Genomic DNA, 25,959 nt, shown 5'->3' with positions numbered 1-25,959 from the left:
TCTGACAGAGCTATCTATAGTAATGTAAATTGGCTGCACTTGGTGTATTACATGCGGCTTTGATCAGCTTGGTCACTACCGCCTCAGTTGTTGCTGCTAGCGCTTTTTTCAAATCATGCATCTCATTCGGCTCGTGATGCGGAAAATTCCTAGGTTGCTCGTGTCGAAGGAGAATTTTCCAGACCAACCATTGTCGCCGCCAGCGCACACACTGTAGAACGAGAAGCATCCGGCCCTCGTCATATCACGTGCCCCACAACGGCACCGCAACTCGCAAGGGCGTCAGTGCCACCAGCGGCTCTTTCCCCGATCGCACACCGCTTATAAAGGAGTAAATTTCGCACTGTTTCGTAAGAGCGGAAAAAAATCCCACAGTTCTGCCCGCCCGCGCGGGAAAAATTCGAGCGGGAAAGGAGCCTCGGAATCAGCGCAATCAATCATCAACAGTACCGGCGCGCGGAAAAAAGGGCACCTGGCCGCCTGCTCCCGAGGCGGCAGGGCCCACCCGGCCTTGTCCGTTACGGACAGAACGAATCGGGAACGGATCCCGCGCTGGCCGCCAGGGGCGGTGGCGGCAGGCCCCGGCCGCCAGGGGCTGTGGCGGCAGGCCCCATGGCCGCCTCCTGCGGTGGCGGCAGGTGCCACGTGCCGCCTGGCGCGCCTGCCGCCACCCGGGGTGGGGGTCTTTTTTGATGTTTGCACTCGCATGTGGTCTCTTTTGACAATCCCACTCGACAGGGGGTCCTTTTGGACAAAAATCCGACGCAATGTAGGCTCCCTGATGGCGCGTGGACAAGAAAACACTTATTCTTTTTTCATAATTTGGATTTAATAAACTCATTTTGTATGATTAAATGTTTATCGATTCAAAAATGGTTCTTGATTTTACAAAATGTTCAGAAATTCCTAATAGTATTTTGTTCGCGATTTCTAAAAATGTTCATGATTTCGTGAAATTGAAAGTGATATTGTATCTTGATGATGCGGCGAAATGTAATCATGACCATTGAAAATTATGAATTTTTCAACGGACATGTGTGCTAGTAGTAAATACTCGACCACTGACCTGTCTTTGGCGCCGTCCGACTATTCAGTACTTAGTAGGTATTCATTCACGTACACGGAGCTTCCACTCCCAAACGTTTTGGGGGGAAAAGGAAGCGAATATCCACTTCCGAGTCCCCACCCAAACCCAACTCTGCTGATCATATTCCTCGTATACATATATAACTGGCCCGACCAAAGCCTCCTCCTCCTCCACCTCCACCTCCACCATCGCCGTCTCCTCTCCCAACAACATCACCACGAACGCAGCTCCAACATAAAATCAGACGCCAATTAATGGGGCTCTGCATGTCCAGCGGTAGCGCGGAGGCGGAGGCGGCGGCGCGGGCGAAGGGGCAGCCTGCATCGACGGCTATGGTGCTGCTGCCAACGGGCGAGCTGCGGGAGTACCCTCGCCCACCCACAGCGGGCCAGGCGCTCGATGACATGGTAGACGCGGATGCTGGCTGGTTCCTGTGCGACGCCGACGAGATGACGTTCGAGGGGCCCGTGGCTGCAGTGGCCGGCGACGATGAGCTCCGCCCGGGGCAGATATACTTCGTGCTCCCCGCTGAGGCTCGACGGAACGGCCTCCGGAGCGAGGACGTCGCCGCTCTCGCCGTCAGGGCGTCCGCGGCGCTCGTTAGGAAGGCCAGCACCGGCCGCGGACGACGGAGGCGCGCCGGCTCGGTGGCGCCGCTCGTTTTCGCCGCCCCACCCCAGGAGGTGGAGGAGACCGTCGCTTACAAGACCGTGCCGACGCTGGCGGCGAAGAGGCGGCCGGTGAAGCGTGCCAAGAGCGCCGGGAGGATCCAGCCGCGCTTCGCGCCCGATCTGACCGCCATTCCCGAGTGCGAGTGAACCAACACAGATTGGGGAGGTGCGCAAGTTATACTTTTTTTGTGACATCAACGCAGATTGGGGAGGTGCTTTAGACTCTGTACGTATAATTTGTAGGAGCAAAATTTTGGTTAGTTTGTGCCTAAAGTCTTAGCCTAGGATGGCGACAACAAAATTAATGTGAATATATATAAAATCCTGATTTTACCAAAACTTTTCCTCATAATAGTTTCTACCGTACGTTCTCTATCTCCGACATGTTGAAAACCTGCAATTGGATGGAATGACCGATCGAGCTGATGTTCATGGCAGTGCTACAGATCGAGCACTCTGTCTTCTCATTGCTGCTCGATCGATTCACTAGCTAGCTAGTTTCTCTCCGATCTCTGTCTGGTGCGCGCTGGCGCACGGCCACTGCAACGTGGAAGTGATAGCGGCGCACACTTCTTAATTTGCCGGCATGCCGGAAGCGGAAGCTCATGTCAGCTACGAGCATCTTTTCAGCCATATGAGAATTAATTGTACTGCCCAATAGATGTAACTTCATCTCTGTCCGGTACTCTTTTTCACGTGTCTAATCTTCAGAAAATCATGATTGCATTCATTTGGTTCTTCCTTTTGCCGAAGCTTCTCTATGACCTTGTCTGATGCATGTGTGATTTGCCGAGGAAGCGAGGGTGGCCAAGCAGAAAACAATGACCTCATCTGATGCATGGCGTGGACACCCCGGCACTTCCACTCGCAAAATAAGAAGAAGCAAGACGGTCCTGACTTTGATGAGATCATGGACTACATGCATTGTGAATGTTGGAATATTAGGCAAAATTCATGATTAATTTCATTAAATACTAGTAATTTATAACTAGAACAGTAATTAACATGCAAAGCTCTCGCATATATATATACTAGATAATTCACACAGCACATGCAACATCTAACATAACATAGATAACATCACATCACGGTGCACGTACTGATCATTCATAGATGAAGTAGCCGTGACTGTTGCAGGGCAGAGATGTGGTCGACGAGCTCCCGACCAGAACATCACCACAAGCTAGGTGCTCCCACCAAATGATCAGGTCTTGAAGACGCTGCTTCTATCGAAGTAACGACGCCAAGAACGCCATCATTACCAAGCCGACAATCCGGACATGGGTTTTCCTTCGAATACGAGAACTAGAGGATGTGAGAGGTACCAAATCTTCTCGGTAATTCCTCCAACAAGGAAAACAACATCCACGGATGTTGTCACCACCGACAACTGAGCGTTGCGTAACTTCCGTTTGAAGAGACAGCAAACCACGCCAAGGACGGTGCCCCGAGGACACCCATCACCAGATCTGGAACCCGAACCCCGGGCCTGTATCGGTCCTCACGTCCGAGCCAGACCGCAAGAGCTATCCCAGGCCACACCTTCCATAGAGCCCATCAGGGCGCTGCCGCAACCAGCATGACTGCCATCTATTGGAGGAGGCCGCAACAGCTCGCGAGCTACCCGAGCATGTCTACCACCGGGCGCTGCAGGAGGCCACCTGCAATCCGCTTGCTTCTGCATGCCGCTCGAGGCCATTGCATGGCAGGATCAAGCGGATCGACGTTGCGCGTGCCACTATCGTGTGCAACATCACATGTGTGCCATGTCCTAGACCGGGCCCGACTGTCCGCGACAGCACCACGTCACCGCGACACCCGCACCACTACGTTACAAGCCGCAGGCGTCATGATGCCGTCGATGGCGGAGGCACCTGCCAAGGCTGGTACCTCAATCTGATCTGAAGATGGACCAGTGGAAGATGGCGGCGACGACACATGTGAGTGCGTCGGACCGGTTTGTGTCCCGGACCCGGTATGTGGCTCGGTCAGGGTCTCCGGCTTTAGATGTTAGGCTCGGTCTGGGTATTTGGTCCAGTTTGCACCCCTCCATCATATGGATAGAAGTAGCGGCAAATGTTGCCAAGATGATGGATTCAGACAAATTGTTGTACTGCTTTGTAAGATTTTCAAGAATAATTAAAAAAATGACCGCATGCATCTTCCGGATGCAGAGGCCGAGGGTCATCCTCCTTTTAAAAAAAAACGTGACGCCGCCGCGAGCAAGCACGCCCGCCCGTTCGAGGAACTCAATGAGCACTCTGACGTGCTATACATTAGCTAAGCCCCACCACCGCCGCCCTTGTGGTCTACTTGACCTTCACCGGCGAGTCCCTATCTTGTCGACGAGACGAGGAAGGGGAGGGGGGAGGAGTTGTCGGCTATGGTTTTCTACCCCACAGCTGCCAGAGGAGAGCGATTGTGGCGGTGTGTTGCTTGGGAGGAATAGCAGCTAGAGTAGTAGGCATATTTGGCCACCATGGCATCGTGTTTTCGCTGCGATAGCATCCCTTTCTCAGTTCGTTTCTGTTAGAAGTTTTTCAGCGGTTTATAGTTACTAGTAAGCTTGCACGTGCAACGCACGTGTAATATAATCTTAAAAAAGGATTTTCTTTAAGTTTGTTTAAAGTCCTAAACTTCCGAAGAAATACATGCAAACATTAGTAGCTACATTCTGACTATGAAAACATGAAATTTTTTTAAAAGCTTCTACCCTTGAAGAAACCTATAGTAACAACAATCAATACAAACATTTAGTTGCTTCACTTTTAGCTTGTCTCGTGATGACAGGTGGGCTGGTCGAGTATGTAATCGTCTTCCTAGAATCCCAGTCATCAAGGAAGTCTGAATGTTCATCCCGTCGTTTAATTTGGTTGATTATTGATGCATGGATAAAAAGTACTCCCTCCGTCTCAAAATAAGTGACTCAAAAATGACTAAATTTTGCACTAAGTTTAGTACAAAGTTGAGTCACTTTGGGACGTAGGGAGTATAACTGAATAATTACACATCATGATTGTATTCTGATATGCTTATGAGGTAGAATACAAAGAAGCATGCACGTGAAATTCAAATGCATCAACAAGATGAGACATTGTTCCCCAAAAATAAAGGACAAGACGTCATGTGTGTCTGGCTTGACAAAGACGACTTACTTGATGCATGCATGCATCTTTGTATTATGATGAAGCATCAAAATTGTACCTAGGAAAATACCTGCAAGTGGCATTGGCTGCCGGGCCTACTCGTTTGAACTAGTTTTTTTCTTTTCCTATCTGATGTTGATTTACAAAAGTTTGATTCAGATCCTTGTGTTGTGAGTTTGAGTCTGTACTTGTGTTGGAGAAGTATACAAGGAGTACGTAGTAAACATGTCCTAATAAGATGGATATGCTTCGTAGCTAACTATGGCCTGACCTGAGTTTTCAAAGATCTTTTTTGTACACAGGTTTTACATATCAAATTGCAATAAGATGGATATGCTTCATATATAACTGTTGTTTGTTTTTCAAAAGATTTACATCCATCCATAGTCGTGCCGACAACATGAACCAAAAACAAAATTCATAGTTCACATCAAAATACAACCTTTTCCAGCAAACTAACTCGTGCAGAAATTAATAAGAACTGCACATATGAAGCAGATGTATCAAAATTTTACATGATGCAGCCGGATCATCTTCATCAACTTTAAAGGTATATCCAACGTTGTCTTCCAGAAAGGCATATCGTGCATGACTTCCACAGATTCAGTGTACAGCTTGAAGCAAACCGTGCATTACCGCCTTCAATCCCTATTATCCTAAAAATCGGATCGCAGGAGCACCTAATCTCCCATATCGCCTGCTATTTTCTCAAACCCGGATATCTATTAGGAAGAACAATGTAGCCAGAAACATGGGGTAGCTTAGGACCACCAACGCCGTAGATGAAAATGCAATTTATAAAAATGTTAAGGTACCATAGAGAAGGTTCTTATTTCTGCTTGTGGCCTGATGTGCTTAATAATTGTATTGCTCCAATTCTGCAAGTGATAGAAGCATATAAACCATTGGAAGATAATAACTACTATCCATAAATGAAGTTGAAATTTCTAAGTAAAAGGCATGTAATTACCATTATATCCAAACTCCAGAGCTTCTGGGGCACGACCTCGTCTTGAGACCTCCAGGATGATAGATGGTTACACAGTTTGATTGGCCCAGATCTGGGTACAACAATGAAGGTGGTGTCAACCATGAAGACTCTGGCCCATATAACATATTAACATACAAATATTTTCAGTCGGAATATTTCTTCAAGCTGGTACAACCTACAGATAATATAAATACGCTTCGCTGTTAGCAATACTCCCTCCCTGATGTTTTGTTCGTTAGGTATTCAAACGAGGAACACTCCCCTGGTCCAAAAAGAGAATAGATGCATCTAGATAATTACTTTTTCATCTGCATTTAAATAAGGAAATAACTAAAAATGTTAAACATGGTAGGGAAACTACAATCTTTCCAACAAGTTCGAATATATGAGAAATAAAAGGAGAAGCAGGAGCATCAGCATTATTCTGAGAGCTCATTGCATGCAAGAACTATACAATTAGTACACAATTCACCGTGTGCTTATCATGATTGCAATAAAGGTTAATGACAGTAAAACTGGAAGTTGACCTCTCTCTGGATCATCGAATAAAGAAAAATCGAGCATCAGCATTGATGTGAGGGCTTATAACATCCAACGAATACCCTTATTACAGAATTCACCATGTGCTTATCATGATTGCAGTAAAGGGGTTAATGACAGTAAAAATGGAAGTTAACCTCTCTATGGATCATCAAATAAAGAAAAATCGTTTGCCCATCGATTTCATGAAATTAACTCATTATAGGTCTTCGGGGCCATTGTTACTTAGAAAATTTACTGTCATTACTGGATAGTTCATACATGAGTGACATACTGCTTAGCATGATCTTGTAGTAAACATGCACGTGCAACGCACGTCTCAACCAATGCACATGAAATTCAAGTGATGGTTCATATGCTGGAAAATTCAAGAAAAAATGGAAGAAATAGTGACTATAGAGAAACCATCCAACAATAGTATGCATTTTTAAAGCACACCACCAACTCAAATTGCTCCTTCAAGTTTTGAAGCGAAAGCAAATGTATAAAACCCATTTTAAGCTTGTGGGGCTACAACAGATGCCACTTACAAGCATTGTTCATAAGTCCCAACTCGCGTTTCTCTGACCCCATAACGCTTGTGCCAACCTTTGGCCGAGTCTTCTCCAATAAAAAGGGTAGTTATCATCAATACAAAGGGTAACTACATATTCCTCCTTTTCCTGCATAATTAAATTAAATAAAAAGAGAAAATGTACTTAATATATTGAAAATGAAAATGATGGAAAGGTATCATTTAGTAAAATGAAAATGATGGGTTTAGGAATTTTTTAACCCAATTTAAGTAACCTATATAAAACAATGAGGATTGATGTACTTCTTCAGTTTGCAAGTTCTCTCTGAAATACAATCGAAACAGAACTCTAAAAAGTTCAGTCATGTTGAAAATTACATGCCAAGAAGTGGCATATAAGAGAATCGAGATACCTACACAATTTTTTCTGTATTTTCTAATTAATAATAAATCACACTGCATACTGAAAACAACTAAATTCAATAATATTTTCTCTGCCCAACCACATGAGCATTCTATCAAAACAATTAAACTGAATACATATTTTACATATTTTATGACTGCTAAAAATAAAGTATAGCAATATATTTCACAACATACTTTTGTATTGCATAATGAAAAAAATCACATAGCTTGTTGATTCAAATATATCACATACATCATGTTTCTACGAAATGCTAATCATTCATACTAAAAGAATAAAGTAGGCCAGCATGTGTCCATCACCTCGATGTCAGTTTCATCCGAAGATAGTTAAGCATTAGCCTCCCAGCGCCTCCCAGTTTTGTACTGGCACATCAAGAAAGTTGCATATTGCTTACAAAGAATCTCATGCACTCAAGTGAAAGGAAGATTCTGTTCATTCAAATATTGAGATTTCATGCTTGAATTGAAGATAACTCGCAACTATACCAGACCTGGCCGTGGCCGCTACGTCCCGATTCACCACCCTCCATCCAGGTTGATCCATGCACAGGAGACAACACCTCTTAACAGTACAGTTTTCACTTCTAACTGAATAACTGACGCACAAAGTTTTAACAGAGGTAAATTTTAAATATGAAAAGACATGTGATTTTTGAAGATTTGAGTCTTTCAAACCGCACAAAATTATGGAAAATTATATTGTTTGATAGGATACAACAACCGTAATAAATATTTTAAGGAAGTACATGGTCATACTGTGAAAGGGTTACCTTGCTAGTTGCAATACCTTGTTCCTTATCTTAGTTATACTATTATCTACTCCCTCCGTCCCAAAATAAGTGACTCCATTTTGCACTAAAGTTAGTACAAAACTGAGTTATTTTTGAGTCACTTATTTTGGGAACGGGGGAGTATTATGTAGCAAAACTACGTATTCCTCCTTTTCCTGCATAATTAAATTAAATAAAAACAGGAAAATGTACTTAATATATTGAAAATGAAAATGATGGAAAGGTCTCATTTAGTAAAGGAGGCGAACATACCAAACCGAAATGTACCTTTAATAGTAAAGATTTGAAGTATATTCACCAATGTACTGCCCAAAGTCCATCAACCAGAATTATATAGTGAACCATTAAGTCCAAGAACTTATCAATATGGAATTATGACACAAAGTATGGGATCAAACTGGAGCTCCTCTTCCTCCTCTAGTGCATCTACCTCCTAATTTTTCTCATCTCTCGTGGCATTTCCAGATGGTTGGCAGTGCTGATTTTTTTTTCATTGTATTTTAATACTATTTCTCATCCAAGTCTGATTGATGGGTATATGAATTTTTGATCAGTGTTACTCATCTATGCGCCTTTTAGTATCTTCCTCATTTTTTTCTTCAACCTCTGTACAAACTAAGAAGACAAATTAGAAGGCATGACAGTACACAAGTTAAATAGTTTTTTTTCTGAAAAGATACAGATATTTAAAACAGATGGAGTACTTACATATCAACACCATTGCTGATACAGCAGTATCACCCTCTGTTTCCTTTACTATCACATCCATCCATTTTCATGACCTGCTAAATTCCAAGCCATTATTTAGGAGCAATGGCGGAGGACAGTGGAAAATTAAGGTGGCCTCACACTAAACTGAAATGGTCTCATGCAAAGCAAAACCAAAGTATATGACATCTTGATGAGTACTACCATTACACCATTACTATACACGATCTACAATTGGCACTTCGACAGAAATTCAGAAACTTATATTGCATCGTTGTGAATCAGAAAAAAAACGAATTAACAACTATGGTGACCCCTTCCCTTTCGTGTTTGCTGACCCCTGCCTCTCTGCTTCATGTCCAACTTCTGGCTAGCAGCTAGGCTAATGCCAAACTTGGCCATCGCCTGGACGTCGGTGACGATATGAGGCTGTTGTCGTCCTACACTGCTAGAGGCTGTTGCCCTTCTTGCAGAAGACAGGAGTACAGGCTCCGACATTTGGGCTGGAGCAGAGCCGTATTCTTGCCCGGTCTGATGCCGATCGTCACACTAATTGTTGCAGTACTTGCCTGTCGGAGTACCAGTTGGTGGCGGAAGTGATCGCTTCCTCAGCCAAACGCAATATGATTTACCTAGAAAATGACCAACCAAGCCACACCAACAATGCGCCCCTAGTGCCTCGACCCACACTAAAACGGGCATGTTTCACTCGAGCACACCGGCCAAGCCCATAATTGCTCCTTGTCCAATCCCCCTCTTTTCTTCCTTTTAGCAATGAATAACGCAGCCGCAGCCACCACGAACTCACTTTCGCCATCAGATTGTGTAGAAACAGTGATTAAGAATGAAAGAAGCAGAGGTGGATTTGTATTACCTGGTTGATGATGGTGTACAACTGATGCCCCTGCGGCGTCAATACAGGACCCGACCAATTTGTTGCCTGGATATGGCGAGCGTGCGAGGCAAGGGGGTTGCGACCGGAGGGGAGGGAGAGGGGCGCGGGCCGAGGAGCCCGGCATGGCGCGCGGAGGGCCGGCGGGGCGAGCGGCGACAGGCCGGGCTGGGGCGCGGGCGGGTTCGAGCGGCGGAACTGGTGGGGATGGGCCGATCCGGCGGTGCTGGGGAGAGCGCCGAGCGGCGGCTGCATGAGGCGGGGGCAGGGCCGAGCGGGCGAGCGAGCGATGCGGGCGGGGGCGAGCGGCGACGGGCCAGGCGGGAGGTATGGGCGGGGGAGCGTGCGGACGGGTGCGAGCGGCGGGGGCAACGGCGGTTGCGCGAGGCAGGGGCGGCCGAGCGGCCGACTTCGCGTGCGTGGGACGGTGGGCGATGGTGCAGGCTAGGGCGTCTGGCTGCCGTTAATTCTTCCTAAATTTCTGTACTTGATTGGCTCCTTTTCTTCGTGGAGGTGCAACAGTTTTTCGTTGTAGGAGGAGGTGGAGCTCGGTCAGCCTTAGTTAATTTGGTAAATGCACACGGTGGTGGTGCATGGATGATGGGAGGCCGTTAGATTGTAATTTGTTGTCTAATTGTGTGGTGGTGATTGGTGTTTGTTTTTGTGGAGGGTAATAGTTGTGTGTACTTAGAGAAGTTTTCGTTTGATCTTTTATTAGTAGTATAGACTAGCTTACGCCCAGAGGACACGGTATGCACTCCCCCGGCGATTTTGTAGGATGCCTGCTAACTTAGGACGTGGGTCTTCGGTTGCAAATACACTATGGTCTTCTTTGGTTTGGATGAATTTTGTAGAAATTTTGTTTGACAGGATTTATATAGGAAAGATTCCTTTATTTTTTATTTATTTTTGGGAGGAGGAAAAATTCCTTTAGAGTCCTTTGGTTTGTAGAAATAGAATTCTATTTGTATGCAGGAATATTTCCTATACCCCATATTTCATAGGAAAATAAACAAGAGGCTAGACTCAATGGAAAAAGTCCTATGACATGAACCAAATGCTATTTCTCTTTCCATTCCTATGCGTAGGATTTAATATACATGATATCACATTTTTTACAAGTTTCATATTCTTGCGATATTCATATCCTATGAACCAAAAGAAAGCGTACTTCACGTGCACGCGGGACAATGCACGAAGCGCTCTGCACAACCCAGGGGACTTCCAATGACGCTAGTTTTCCTTTGTGAGTTTGCATATTAGGCTGGTTGTAATGGATAGTATCACATACTAGTATCATGCATATGATATTAGTCTATGATACCACATCCGTAATGCATAGTATCATATGTTAGTATCATAGAGTAGTTCATTTATTGTCATGCAAAACACATAGTAGCACATCATTTAATATGATATTGTATCATGATATAATACTCAAGCCTTTCTTTCTTCATTTAATTCTATGCCACCTTATTGAGATTGTCTAGGTGGCATGCATGATACTACCTATGATACTTTCATTACGGGCACCCTTACTTGTCATGTTTCCGAAAGATGGCCCCGCATACTCCTAAATTGATGCACATCAACCCAACGGCTTGGATTAAATATGCTCGACCCACCCACCTATTACATGCATACAATGGAGCGCTGCTTTCTTAACAAAATACATGCATGACCCATCTAAGACTATTCATAATACGAGTAACATAAGTAGTAGTAATATGCATGTCACATAATCGAAAAAGTGATGTGATAAGTAATTAAAGACGACATGAACAAATGGAAATATTTTAACTAAAGTATAACGGACTATGGTAAAGCTAGTCTAATGCCAACGGGGCGAATCTCCACTATGAGGACATGCCTTCCATGTGTCTGGCAACTTGCTCATCATACTGCCTGAATCCCTGGAGGGATGTGCTTCCACAGAAGGGGAAGAATACCATCCCTTCGCTGCCGCGAAGCATGTACCATGGTTGGTTTCTGGGTGAGGGAAGACAGTCATCGTGACCTACACCCCCATGAAGAGGGCAAGTCACCGGTCTTGTAACCCGGCGACGCGGTGGCGGTGGCCTTCGTGGGATCAAACGAAGGTGTAGGTAACGGAGAGGTAGCACATAAGAAGGAGATGGACCGTACGTGTGACGCTTGGCAGTGGCAGAGCTTGGTGGGGGCTACTTGGGCCATGGCTCCCCCAGTTTAAAAAAAGTCAAGCCTATATACCTTTTTATTAGGTTTATTCTTTAACTAAAATCACTTGAAATTAATTATGTTTTCCTCCCCCTCAGGCTGCTCATAGTGCAGGTAACTTCAGCAGTAACTTAGTGTCCAGCTCAGTAGATTTGCTGATGTGTCAATGATTTAATGAAGAGAGAGGAAGGTGCAGTAACCTATTTGGTTACGGTAACAAAGCGTGATATACGAGAACTTTTTAATGCACATCCATCCGGTGCGGCTCCTTCCTCAAAAACAAAAATACACAGCCAGAGTCCATCCCCATCTATGTTACCCACATATAGATCACATATAGATCACAAAGTTAAACTACTACTATAGATCCTACAAAATAATAAATGAACCCATCTATGTTACCACCTCTATGTTACCACCCACTATGAAGGTAGTAACATAGACTAGTAACATATGCATGTTACTAGTCTATGTTACTCCCCACTATGAGCAGCCTCAAGCCCATTGCCCCCTCATGTTTTTGTCTCAAGCTCCGCCACATACGCTCGGGGCACTAAAGTAGGTTCCTCGACACGCGGGCGGGGTTAATGCAGGTAGGCAAGCAAACGGATATGGTAGAAAAAAGGCGTACGCAGCTGGCTTCAGTGAATGGCCGCTCCGTGGGCTGGTATGAATGCGGCTACGGAAAGGAACAAGTGTGTGGTGAAAGGGATTTTGAAAGGGTTAGATTAGTCAGATGCGGGCCTGCTAGCGGTCCAGATGCCCGTAAAGTTCCCCTAATTTGTCTCTCGTTTACAAAGAAAAAAATGCATTTAGACCATCAAATGGACCGATGCAAAACCATGATAAAACATGTCTGGAGTCTAGACCGCAAGGTCCAAATGGTTTGTGGGTGGCTTTAGATATGCCCTAATATATTTAGTCCCACGCCGGGGATAGGATCGCAGCGGTGAGGAGCTGCGTGACCTTCATGAAAGACGCGCTTGATGGATTAAAATTCATCAAAAGTTGCGGGCAAGCCGGCGTGTTTGTTGGTGTTATCAAGACTTGTAATCTCGTGACCTGTCTGGTCAGCATCTACTGAACCTAGGTCTGCGGGTTTGCTGATTAAAAGCTAGCCACCAAGAAATGTACTCCTCGATCCGAAAATATTTATCATGTAAATGGATGTATCTAAATGTATTTGAATTCTAGGTAGTACATCTATTTTTATTAATTTATGCGACAAATAATTTGAATACTACATTGGACCGTTGCTTGGCTATCTATCTGAAAGTATTAATCATGTAGAGCTAGTATTTATAACCTAGAAAATTAAACAAGTCTGTTTGCAGCTTGGTTATCTAGCTTAATGTCTTGGCGTGGATCTATAGGCTAGATGGATGCCGCTTAATTAAGTCATGTATTACTCCCTCTATTTTAAAATTAGTGTTTTAGTTTTAGTTCAAATCTAAACTAAGTAATTTGATGCAAGGGCTTTCAACTCTCACTACAGCTAGCGTACTTTCAAATCTAAACTAAGAGTCTAGGAGAGGTGTGCTTTCAAATCTAAACTAAGAGTCTAGGAGAGGTGTGTTTTAAAGTTTGGGTTTGTGGGGGCGCCGGTACGTACAGGCGGCACATGGTCCGCGGCTGTTGTACTCCCTAAGTCTCATAATATGAGATGTTAGGGACGGAGGGATTCCTAATTTTCATTGCTCCTTTCTTCATCCGAATCCATGAGGAGCCGCTAGCTCTCTCTCTCTCTCTCTAGTTGTGGTGTTATGCATATTACTTTTTGATTCAAGCAACTATTTTTGTGTAAAGATGTGACATGTATATGCTTGAAAAAGAGCAGCAGTGTTACTAGCGCCATATATGGTGTCTTATAATTCATACCCCCATCCCTCTGACACGCTATGGAACTACTACTCTCTATGTGCAAATATATACGGCGGATAGGCAAATTTGGTAAATGAATTTGACCCTGGTTTTCAGAAGAACAAGAAGAAACGGCAGGCATATTTGTTGCTACAACATTATTTTGTATTGCTAGAGAAAATAGCATCCAACGGTAGCGCATTTTTCAAGTGCATCTTTGGCGAAGGACCGCAAAAGTTACCGCGTTTGCTGGTGCTATATCAAGAGTTGTAATCTTGTGACGGGCCTCTATCTGGTCAACATCTGCTGAAGCTCGGCTCAAAAGAAAGCTGCTGGGGGTCTGGTAGCCATAGTTAAAAAAAATCAAACGGGTGATGTCAGGTTTTCATCGGTCGGACCACCGGTTCACCGGTTCGATGTCTGGTTTTTTATACCATAAATAATATATTTTGTATACTAGTGTCATACTAAGTGAATGTAAAATACAATTATTTACTTAAATTTGATAAGAAAGTTAGTTATCAAGATGGTTATTGGTCCAAAGATGTAACTAACATACCTATATCTAGCATCCTGGGTTTGAATTCCCTTTGATGCAGATTATTTTTCTATTTTTATGAGTGGCACTGGTTGAACCGTCGGTTTTATACCTTCGGTTCATGCAAAAACCATATGGTTTACATTTTTTTAGTCCAGTTACAAGTCGGTCTTTTTAGCTGAAAAAACCAAAAAAGGCATCGGTTTTGGGTTTTTTCGGTCCGATCATCGATCCGGTTCGGTTTTTTAAACTATGTTGATAGCTAGTGTGCATTGTATTAATCTCTTCGCTGCCAGTCTTGAAAGCACAATACGTACTTGTCCGACATATGCACATGCCTGCGCACACACCCCAGTGAATTCAATGAATTGTTACCATTGCTTAATGTCTTGGCATGGATCTATAGGAGAATTCGATGGCATTTAGGGTGGTTGTAATGGAAAGTATCATGCATATGATATTAGTATATGATACTACATCCATAATGCATAAGTAGTACCATATGTTAGTAGTAGGTCATCAATTTATAAGTCCGGCATGTGTACCTAGGTCATCAATTTGACCAACTTAATGATAAGCATATATTATAAAAAATATATCATTAAAAACTTTAGATCTTCTATTTTCTAATGATATAATTTTTATATTAAATAATAGATTTTATATAAGTCAAATTGACGACCTAGGTACATGTGCGTGCCTTCTAAAGTGTGATGGAGATAGTATTATAGAATAAGTTATTTATTGCCATGCATGAAACATAGTAGCACAACATTTAATATGATACTATATCATGATACTACTATGATACTCAACCCTCTCTTTCTTCATTCTCTTTCTTCATTTAACACGCATTACGACCATTACGACCAGCCTTAATTAAGCTTGGCGTGGATCTATAGGAGAGATCGATGACACTTAGTTAAGCTTATCGTGGATCTATAGGACTGATCGATTACACTTAATTAAGTACCGAGTATAGTGTATTGAGCACTAATATAGCAGAAGGTATGCGACAAGCGCCAACAAACGCCGTGCCACCTGCACCAAAGATGCGTTTGATCTTTATAAGGCTGCTCGTAATGGGAGTATCATAGGTAGTATCATGAATACCAACTAGGCAATCTCAATGAGGTGACATAAAATTAAATGAAGAAAGAAAGGATTGAGTATCATATCATGATACCGTATCATATTAAATGATGTGTTATTATGTGTCTTGCATGACAAAAAATGAAATACTATATGATACTAACATATGATACTATGCATTATGAATGTGGTATCATAGACTAGTACCATATGCATGATACTATACATTACGGATGTGGTATCATATGCATGATACTAGTATGTGATACTACCTATTACAACCAGCCTAATCCTCAAATGGAGTACATTTTCTTTCATCATTTTGGACTGAAATTATGATGCGATGGTGGTATGATTTTAGTGTAGTAATTACCATGACTAATGTTAATTAGCCTATTGTCTTCTTCGTACCGTTGCTTGGTTATAATATGTATTTCCTCCGTCTCAAAATCAGTGTCGTTGATCTACAAAATATGCGATATTTATTTTGAGACGAAGGAAGTAGTAACTTTGTACACAAGCTTATCTTTAATTTATAAAACTGAACAGATCCACCAGACACGCCGTGAAAGCGGCTGACATACGCACATGCTTGCCTACATTCCCCAATGAATGATTTGTAGATCTATAAACAGGCCGGCCTTCCTTCTACTCTTCACATCCACTGTTGCTTCACAGTTGACACAATAGCTAGCCTAACCAGTGAGCCAAGAGATCTAGCACACTAGCTAGGAGATGGCCAGTGGAATCGTGACGGTGGCGAGTGGTGTGATGAATCCTCTCATCAGCAAGCTCACCACTCTCATGGGCGATGAGTACATCAAGTTCAAAGGGGTGAGAAAGCAGGCCTCATTCCTCGAGAAGGAGCTCAGCGCCATGAATGCTGCCCTTCAGAAGCTCGAGCTCATTGATGAGATTGATCCAACCGTCAAGGATTGGAGGGACCATGTTAGGGAGATGTCGTATGACATGGAGAATTGTATTGATGACTTCATGCGACAATCTCGTGCTGACGATGCCAAGGCGGGCTTCATCAAGAAGACTTCTCGGCGCATCAAGAAGTTGCGGGAGCGTCTTCGGATAGCCGACCGGATGGAAGAGCTCAAGACTCTTGCCTTGGAGGCAAATGCTCGACGCCAAAGGTATAATGTTGATGATTGGAAGCCTACCTCGAGCACTGTGGCTTTTGACCCTCGATTACGAGCGGTGTACCAGGAGGCGGATACTCTCGTGGGCATTGATGGCCCAAGGGAGAAGGTTGCCACCATTTTGATGGATGCTCGAAAGAAACTCAAGGTGGTGTCGATTGTGGGCTTTGGTGGTCTTGGTAAAACTACACTTGCTAAGCAGGTGTATGACAAGATAGGCTCGTTGTTCGACTCCAAAGCATTCTTTTCGGTTTCGCAGAGGCCTGATATGACTGAGTTGCTCAATAGTTTCCAGTTGAAACTAGGGATGAGGGATCCCGATACATCTCGTCCTCGCAAGGTTGAAGACATCATTGAAGAGCTAAGGCAACATCTGAAGGAGAAGAGGTATTATTTGCACAAGCTACTCGTGTTAGATTTGAGCTGAGTAATGGGATGATATATATATTTGGTATTGATTTTTATGCATCCAAGATACATGCTTGATGTTTGCTTCTTTATGTATTTATATGATAGAGAATTAGTGAGAAAAATGCAGAAAATAAATAAATTTTAAGAATATACATATTGGAGTATTGATATATCCATCCGGTTTCATAAATGCTAGAGTATTAGAAACATGTTGCTCCCATTTTCCTTTCGTGAAAAGAGTTTTATTTTAATTTTTCAAGAGAGGGTCTGGAATGCCTACCTCACCCATATGTGCTAAAGAAGTTTGAAATTTTAATGCGTTATTCACCACTTCCTACCTTTTTGTGTGAAAATAGTTAATCCGAAGATCGATTTATGAGGTCAGATTTACATATACAGTATTGATTTTTGTCCATGCATGAGAGATTTGTGACTATTTTTACTTTATGTTTTGCGTATTTGTGATACACATGGACAATATACATAAACTATTTAGCAGAAATACAATCATTAAAATTTCGATGTAAGTTTTGGTAGTATTTTGTATATGGTGTAAAATTTGCTAGGGTATATTGGAAACCTATCGGTACTCATCCATGCCTTTAATAAAGAGAGTTCTTTTGAAAGAAATGTTCCGGAATGCCTATGCAATCCTTATGTGCTAAATGGTCATAAGCTTTTGGTGTTATTTTCTCATTCATTATGATAATCAGTACCTTCTTTGAGAAGTTCCAATATCATTTTTGTGTAAAGAGTATTTGCTCGAACCTATAGTTTTTCAAAATTTTGATGATTTTGTCCATAATTTAATTATGTTCAATGTAAGTAACTTCTTCAAACATTTGAATAGGTACCTGATTGTTGTCGATGATGTGTGGGATCAATCAACATGGAATACTATTAAGTGTGCTTTTCCAGAAGATATTAATGGAAGTAGAGTAATTGTTACAACACGAGTGGAAGATGTGGCTGCAGCAGCCTGTCAGAATGACGGCGAGGGCATCTACAAAATGAAACCCCTCAGTGAGCAAAACTCAAGAATGTTATTGTTGAATAGAGTATTCGGGTCCAAAAATGATTGTCCACCCCAACTAAAAGAAGTTATGGCTGAGATTTTGAAGAAGTGTCATGGATTGCCACTTGCAGTTATCACAATAGCTAGCCTATTAGCCAATAAAGAAACATCAAGGAAGTGCTGGGAGAGCATAAGGGATTCTTTGGGTACCCAGCTTGCCACAAATTCCACCTTGGAAGAGATGAAGAGTATATTAAACTTGAGCTACAGGCATCTTCCTGCTCATCTTCGGGCATGCCTTTTGTACTTTGGTATGTATCCCGAGGACTCTCACATCTGGAAGGACGATCTGGTTCGACAGTGGATAGCTGAAGGCCTTGTCAGTAATTTGCATGGGCATGACCTGGAGGATGTTGGCAGGAGTTACTTCAATGAGCTTATCAACAGAAGTTTGATTCAGCCTGGTAAGATATTTCGCGAAGAGGTGTTCTCATGCAGAGTGCATGACCTGATGCTTGATTTCATCTTAAGCAAGTGTGATGAAGATAACTTTATAAGTGTGGTGTACAATTATAATGACATGGCAAGACTGGATGGCAACAAATACAAGGTTCGCCGATTATCTCTGAGCTCTGTTTCTGGCCGTGGAGCAACATATGCCCCAACTATTGACGTGAGCCTATCACAAGTTCGGTCATTTACACTTTTCTGGACCCCCCTGCCTTCTCTTTTGTTGTTCAAGTATCTCCGAGTGTTGAATATAGAAGAATGCAACCAAGATAGGGAGGCCACACTTGACCTCACTGCTATTGGCCAATTGTTTCTTTTGAGGTATTTGCTTGTTAGAGTGGCATGTTTTGTGCAGCTCCCTGCTAAACTTCAAGGGCTTGTTTACTTGGAGACGTTGAAAATGCCTCTTGCACAGCTCAAGAGCATCCCCTCGGATATGGTTCGGTTGTCTCACTTGTCCTACCTTGATATTAGGATGGAAAAATTCATGTCTGAATGTGTTGGGAATATGAAATCACTGCACGGTCTGATAATAGATGACGTGATTTCAGTGAAGGTTATTATGGGTCTCGGAGAGCTGACCAATCTAAGGAAACTGGATATCAGAGTGAATCGTTGGGAAAAGCCAGAACGTGATGCTTTCGCCAGCTCCCTTGGAAAGCTCCGTAACCTCAAATGTCTCGAATTCACTGGTCGCTTTATTAGTAAAGAAGATAATGAACTGGACTCACTGTCCAATCCTTTTCCGCGTCTCGAGGAATTTATCGCCACCTCTTCATGGAAATTCCGTAGGGTTCCCGTATGGATGGGTGGTCTAAATTGCCTTCGCATCCTGGAGTTGAGTGTGAAGGAGGTGTCAACTGAGGATGTCAATCTTCTTGGAGAGCTTCCGTCCCTTGTTGTACTCTGGCTCGTGTCGTCACATATCCCAAAAGAAAGGGCTATGTTGGGCACGGGACTGTTCCCGGTTCTCAAGAGAGTAAGACTCGAATTTGGGGCTGAGGAGGATGTTGGGGGTTACCTAGGGTTCGAGGCGGGGGCCATGCCCAACCTACGAGACCTCATTTTCTCCATATCGAGGGAACACGGCGGTATACCAGTTGGCCTGGAGCACCTGCTACGCCTTGAGAAGGTCTTTATGCTTGGGGCTCGCATCGGTGATGCCATAGTATCTGCGTTAAGGGACGCTTTATCAGCGCACCCAAACCACCCTTACGTTGGCCCTTGACTAGTTGATTTCTTGTGTCTCGAAATGCAGGTTGTATTTGTCAAACTGCATGGTCATTCTGTTTTACCAGCAGTGAGCTGCTCAGCAGGTCTTTCAATTAACGATGGGCATGTGGACGTTTTACCATGTAATGTAATCTTATCTTATCTACCCCTGCATATTAATTTCCGCGTGCATCATAAGGTGTACATCCAACTGAACCTGGCCTATAATTTCTGTAGTGGAATGTGCATGATTTGATATAGTATTGTGTGATGACTGGATTGTGCGTTACTACATGCATGAGGGCACCTCTCTTGTTGAGTTTGACAATGACCTGTGACACAACTAGTTTGTTGGAACTGCAACTCAGTTTGCAAGGCCATGAAGACGATACCCACTCTCCACTCACTCTTTACATTGGCTCAACCAAAGGGCGCCATGTAAGCCCACTGGACCCGCCTTGTCATTTACATTGGTGTTCACCTGTGCATGGTCGACCAAGCCATGCTCTTGTGCCATCTTGTCATCCTTGGTCATGACATGGCATACATGAGGTGGTTTCAATCTCCTTTTCAACTAGACAAAAAACATCATTCGCAAAAAAAAACACACACACACATCAGCCTGGACGTACCGAGCGGGCTTTTAGGCCCGCTCGTGGCCCGTTCGATTTTGGCCCGCTCGGTCTTGGCCCGACAAGAAAACAGTCCGGTCCGGGCCCAGAAATTCAGCCCGAAAAAAAATCGGTCCGGTCCGGTCTTTAACCGGGCCGAACGAATGGACCGAGCCCAATAACAACAAGAACGAGTGGCCTCCTCCTCGCTCGACGCTCGTTTCCTCCTCCTCGCTCGTTCCCTCCTCTTCCTCGTTACCCTAAGGCAGCAGAACGGCGGCTCCTCAACCCTAACCCTAAGGCGACGGCGCCGTCGTCCGCGCCTCCGCGACCTCTCTCCTTCACCGACGAGTCGACGACGACGTCTCCTCTTAGTCCAAGCTGGAGGATCGTCCTCACGTCGGGGTCGCAACAAGACCACGCTGTCGATCCCGCCTCCCCTGGTTCCTCGCCGAGCGCCACGAGGAGGAAGAGGTAACCTCGTCGCCTTCCCTCACTCCCTGACTGCGTCGATGATGCATGCGTATGAAAGGATGCTCTGTTTTCTTTCTTTCCTGTCTTACGTGCTCTGTTCTGAATCCTCGTGGCTGGTGGTGGTGGTGTCATGTCTGGTGGCTAGTGCTATCATCGTAGATTAGTAGTCATGTAGAAATCTCTTTGGGTACAATCCGGTGGTGGTGGACTTGTGGTGTACTGTTATTGAACTGCTGGTGCTGGTGGTGTAGAATCTGGTGATGGTGGATAGGTGATTCATTGGCCAAATATGTTTGTTTAGAATCTGGTGATGGTGGATCCGTGGATGGATTGCTGGTTTAATTGTTTCTGAAGAAATCTGGCCATTGCTCTGTTTTTTCTGAAGAAAATGTTGCTGCTTTAATTGTTTCAGTAGCCAAATATGCCGCTGCTACCTATAATTTTAGCTGTCGCTGCTGCTGTAATTTATGTGCTAACTAACTGCTATGATGTGGGTTTTTTTTGTAGGGAATGGTGAAGGGGAATGGGTATGAGTGTTGGGGAACGTCGCATGGGAAACAAAAAATTCCTACGCGCACGAAGACCTATCATGGTGATGTCCATCTACGAGAGGGGATGAGTGATCTACGTACCCTTGTAGACCGTACAGCAGAAGCGTTAGTGAACGCGGTTGATGTAGTGGAACGTCCTCACGTCCCTCGATCCGCCCCGCGAACTATCCCGCGATCAGTCCCACGATCTAGTGCCGAACGGACGGCACCTCCGCGTTCAGCACACGTACAACTCGACGATGATCTCGGCCTTCTTGATCCAGCAAGAGAGACGGAGAGGTAGAAGAGTTCTCCGGCAGCGTGACGGCGCTCCGGAGGTTGGTGATGATCTCGTCTCAGCAGGGCTCCGCCCGAGCTCCGCAGAAACGCGATCTAGAGGAAAAACCGTGGAGGTATGTGGTCGTGCTGCCGTGGAAAAGTCGTCTCAAATCAGCCCTAAAACCTCCGTATATATAGGTGGGAGAGGGGGGACCTTGCCTTGGGGCTCAAGGAGCCCCAAGGGGGTCGGCCGAGCCAAAGGGGGGAAGGACTCCCCCCCAAACCGAGTCCTACTTGGTTTGGTGGGTGGAGTCCTTCTTTCCTTTCCCACCTCCTCCTTTTTTTCCTTTTCTCTTTGATTTTTCTTCCAATGCGCATAGGGCCCTTTTGGGCTGTCCCACCAGCCCACTAAGGGCTGGTGCGTCACCCTCAAGGCCTATGGGCTTCCCCGGGGTGGGTTGCCCCCCCGGTGAACTCCCGGAACCCATTCGTCATTCCCGGTACATTCTCGGTAACTCCGAAAACCTTCCGGTAATCAAATGAGGTCATCCTATATATCAATCTTCGTTTCCGGACCATTCCGGAAACCTCGTGACGTCCGTGATCTCATCCGGGACTCCGAACAACATTCGGTAACCAACCATATAACTCAAATACGCATAAAACAACGTCGAACCTTAAGTGTGCAGACCCTGAGGGTTCGAGAACTATGTATACATGACCCGAGAGACTCCTCGGTCAATATCCAATAGCGGGACCTGGATGCCCATATTGGATCCTACATATTCTACGAAGATCTTATCGTTTGAACCTTAGTGCCAAGGATTCATATAATCCCGTATGTCATTCCCTTTGTCCTTTGGTATGTTACTTGCCCGAGATTCGATCGTCAGTATCCGCATACCTATTTCAATCTCGTTTACCGGCAAGTCTCTTTACTCGTTCCATAATACAAGATCCCGCAACTTACACTAAGTTACATTGCTTGCAAGGCTTGTGTGTGATGTTGTATTACCGAGTGGGCCCCGAGATACCTCTCCGTCACACGGAGTGACAAATCCCAGTCTTGATCCATACTAACTCAACGAACACCTTCGGAGATACCTGTAGAGCATCTTTATAGTCACCCAGTTACGTTGCGACGTTTGATACACACAAAGTATGTTGGGGAACGTCGCAAGGGAAACAAAAAATTTCCTACACGCACGAAGACCTATCATGGTGATGTCCATCTACGAGAGGGGATGGGTGATCTACGTACCCTTGTAGATCGTACAGCAGAAGCGTTAGAGAACGCGGTTGATGTAGTGGAACGTCCTCACGTCCCTCGATCCGCCCCGCGAACAATCCCGCGATCAGTCCCACGATCTAGTACCGAACGGACGGCACCTCCGCGTTCAGCACACATACAGCTCGACGATGATCTCGGCCTTCTTGATCCAGCAAGAGAGACGGAGAGGTAGAAGAGTTCTCCGGCAGCGTGACGGCGCTCCGGAGGTTGGTGATGATCTTGTCTTAGCAGGGCTCCGCCCGAGCTCCGCGGAAACACGATCTAGAGGAAAAACTATGGAGGTATGTGGTCGGGCAGCCGTGAGAAAGTCATCTCAAATCTGCCCTAAAAGCCCCATATATATAGGAGGAGGGAGGGGGACCTTGCCTTGGGGTCCAAGGGATCCCCAAGGGGTCGGCCGAGCCAGGGGGGAGGACTCTCCCCCCCCAAACCGAGTCCTACTTGGTTTGGTGGGAGGGAGTCCTTCCCCCTTCCCACTTCTTCCTTTTTTTTTCTTTCCTTTCATTTTTTCTTTCTTGGCGCATAGGGGATTGGTGGGCTGTCCCACCAGCCCACTAAGGGCTGGTGTGACCCCCCAAATGCCTATGGGCTTCCCCGGAGTGGGTTGCCCCCCTCCGGTGAACTCCCGGAACCCATTCGTCATTCCCGGTACATTCCCGGTAACTCCGAAAACCTTCCGGTAATCAAATGAGGTCATCCTATATATCAATCTTCGTTTCCGGACCATTCCGGAAACCCTCGTGACGTCCGTGATCTCATCCGGGACTCCGAACAACATTCGGTAACCAACCATATAACTCAAATACGCATAAAACAACGTCGAACCTTAAGTGTGCAGACCCTGCGGGTTCGAGAACTATGTAGACATGACCCGAGAGACTCCTCGGTCAATATCCAATAGCGGGACCTGGATGCCCATATTGGATCCTACATATTCTACGAAGATCTTATCGTTTGAACCTCAGTGCCAAGGATTCGTATAATCCCGTATGTTATTCCCTTTGTCCTTCGGTATGTTACTTGCCCGAGATTCGATCGTCAGTATCCGCATACCTATTTCAATCTCGTTTACCGGCAAGTCTCTTTACTCGTTCCGTAATACAAGATCCCGCAACTTACACTAAGTTACATTGCTTGCAAGGCTTATGTGTGATGTTGTATTACCGAGTGGGCCCCGAGATACCTCTCCGTCACACGGAGTGACAAATCCCAGTCTTGATCCATACTAACTCAACTAACACCTTCGGAGATACCTGTAGAGCATCTTTATAGTCACCCAGTTACGTTGCGACGTTTGATACACACAAAGCATTCCTCCGGTGTCAGTGAGTTATATGATCTCATGGTCATAGGAATAAATACTTGACACGCAGAAAACAGTACCAACAAAATGACACGATCAACATGCTACGTCTATTAGTTTGGGTCTAGTCCATCACGTGATTCTCCCAATGACGTGATCCAGTTATCAAGCAACAACACCTTGTTCATAATCAGAAGACACTGACTATCATCGATCAACTGGCTAGCCAACTAGAGGCATGCTAGGGACGGTGTTTTGTCTATGTATCCACACATGTAAATGAGTCTTCATTCAATACAATTATAGCATGGATAATAAACTATTATCTTGATACATGAATTATAATAATAACTATACATTTATTATTGCCTCTAGGGCATAATTCCAACAGTCTCCCACTTGCACTAGAGTCAATAATCTAGCCGTCACATCACCATGTGAATTACATTGTAATAAATCTAACACCCATACAGTTCTGGTGTCGATCATGTTTTGGCCGTGGAAGAGGCTTAGTCAGCGGGTCTGCTACATTCAGATCCGTGTGCACTTTGCATATATTTACGTCCTCCTCCTCGACGTAGTCGTGGATGAGGTTGAAGCGTCGTTTGATGTGTCTGGTCTTCTTGTGAAACCTTGGTTCCTTTGCTAAGGCAATGGCACCAGTGTTGTCACAGAACAAGGTTATTGGATCCAGTGCACTTGGCACCACTCCAAGATCCGTCATGAACTGCTTCATCCAGACACCCTCCTTAGCCGCCTCCGAGGCAGCCATGTATTCCGCTTCACATGTAGAATCTGCTACGACGCTTTGCTTGGAACTGCACCAGCTTACTGCACCCCCATTAAGAATAAATACGTATCCGGTTTGCGACTTAGAGTCGTCCGGATCTGTGTCAAAGCTTGCATCGACGTAACCTTTTACGGCGAGCTCTTCGTCACCTCCATACACGAGAAACATCTCCTTAGTCCTTTTCAGGTACTTTAGGATATTCTTGACCGCTGTCCAGTGATCCACTCCTGGATTACTCTGGAACCTGCCTGCCATACTTATGGCCAGGCTAACATCCGGTCTAGTGCACAGCATCGCATACATGATAGAGCCTATGGCTGAAGCATAGGGGACGGAGCGCATATGCTCTCTATCTTCATCAGTTGCCGGGCACTGAGTCTTACTCAATCTCGTACCTTGTAACACTGGCAAGAACCCTTTCTTGGACTGTTCCATTTTGAACCTCTTCAAAACTTTATCAAGGTATGTGCTTTGTGAAAGTCCTATCAGGCGTTTTGATCTATCCCTATAGATCTTAATGCCTAGAATGTAAGCAGCTTCTCCTAGGTCCTTCATAGAGAAACTTTTATTCAAGTAACCTTTTATGCTCTCCAAAAGCTCTACGTTGTTTCCAATCAGTAATATGTCATCCACATATAATATTAGAAACGCCACAGAGCTCCCACTCACTTTCTTGTAAATACAAGATTCTCCAACCACTTGTATAAACCCAAATGCTTTGATCACCTCATCAAAGCGTTTGTTCCAACTCCGAGATGCTTGCACCAGTCCATAAATGGATCGCTAGAGCTTGCACACCTTGTCAGCATTTTTAGGATCGACAAAACCTTCGGGTTGCATCATATACAACTCTTCCTTAAGGAAACCGTTAAGGAACGCCGTTTTGACATCCATCTGCCAAATTTCATAATCGAAAAATGCAGCTATTGCTAA

At 44.6% G+C, this 25,959-nt stretch overlaps 2 protein-coding genes and 2 long non-coding RNA genes across 7 annotated transcripts; 2 read left to right on the top strand and 2 right to left on the bottom strand.

The window, feature by feature from the left end:
- The first annotated feature begins 1,286 nt into the window (after positions 1 to 1,286).
- On the top strand, positions 1,287 to 2,068 carry LOC123421671. The gene has a single exon (XM_045107580.1). It carries the CDS (start codon positions 1,342 to 1,344, stop codon positions 1,903 to 1,905), a length of 564 nt encoding a protein of 187 aa, XP_044963515.1. The 5' UTR covers positions 1,287 to 1,341; the 3' UTR covers positions 1,906 to 2,068.
- A 3,153-nt stretch (positions 2,069 to 5,221) lies between these two features.
- On the bottom strand, positions 5,222 to 8,661 carry LOC123421636. Of its 3 annotated transcripts, XR_006619883.1 has the most exons (7): positions 8,434 to 8,661; positions 8,146 to 8,321; positions 7,867 to 7,971; positions 7,676 to 7,738; positions 6,966 to 7,097; positions 5,875 to 5,965; positions 5,222 to 5,782 (listed from the first exon to the last, which is right to left on the bottom strand). It is a non-coding gene; the product is annotated as an uncharacterized LOC123421636 (long non-coding RNA). The 3 variants fall into 3 exon arrangements; XR_006619889.1 differs by lacking the exons at positions 8,146 to 8,321; positions 8,434 to 8,661 and adding an exon at positions 7,225 to 7,274 and having other exon boundaries at positions 7,867 to 8,133; XR_006619877.1 differs by lacking the exons at positions 8,146 to 8,321; positions 8,434 to 8,661 and having other exon boundaries at positions 7,867 to 8,129.
- Positions 8,662 to 8,715: 54 nt separating this feature from the next.
- On the bottom strand, positions 8,716 to 9,894 carry LOC123421657. 2 transcript variants are annotated; one of them, XR_006619899.1, is made up of 3 exons: positions 9,749 to 9,894; positions 8,875 to 8,948; positions 8,716 to 8,781 (listed from the first exon to the last, which is right to left on the bottom strand). It is a non-coding gene; the product is annotated as an uncharacterized LOC123421657 (long non-coding RNA). The 2 variants fall into 2 exon arrangements; XR_006619901.1 differs by having other exon boundaries at positions 8,716 to 8,772.
- A 6,240-nt stretch (positions 9,895 to 16,134) lies between these two features.
- LOC123421620 (disease resistance protein RGA5-like) lies at positions 16,135 to 20,027 on the top strand. The gene is made up of 2 exons (XM_045107570.1): positions 16,135 to 16,987; positions 17,862 to 20,027. The coding sequence occupies exons 1-2, from the start codon at positions 16,188 to 16,190 to the stop codon at positions 19,762 to 19,764; spliced, it is 2,703 nt and encodes a 900-aa protein (XP_044963505.1). The 5' UTR covers positions 16,135 to 16,187; the 3' UTR covers positions 19,765 to 20,027.
- Positions 20,028 to 25,959: the final 5,932 nt, after the last annotated feature.

Source organism: Hordeum vulgare, chromosome 1H (assembly GCF_904849725.1).
Source record: "Hordeum vulgare subsp. vulgare chromosome 1H, MorexV3_pseudomolecules_assembly, whole genome shotgun sequence".
Lineage (NCBI taxonomy): Eukaryota > Viridiplantae > Streptophyta > Magnoliopsida > Poales > Poaceae > Hordeum > Hordeum vulgare.
Note: the sequence above shows the minus strand (reverse complement) of the source record. Positions and strands in the feature narration are given on the sequence as shown.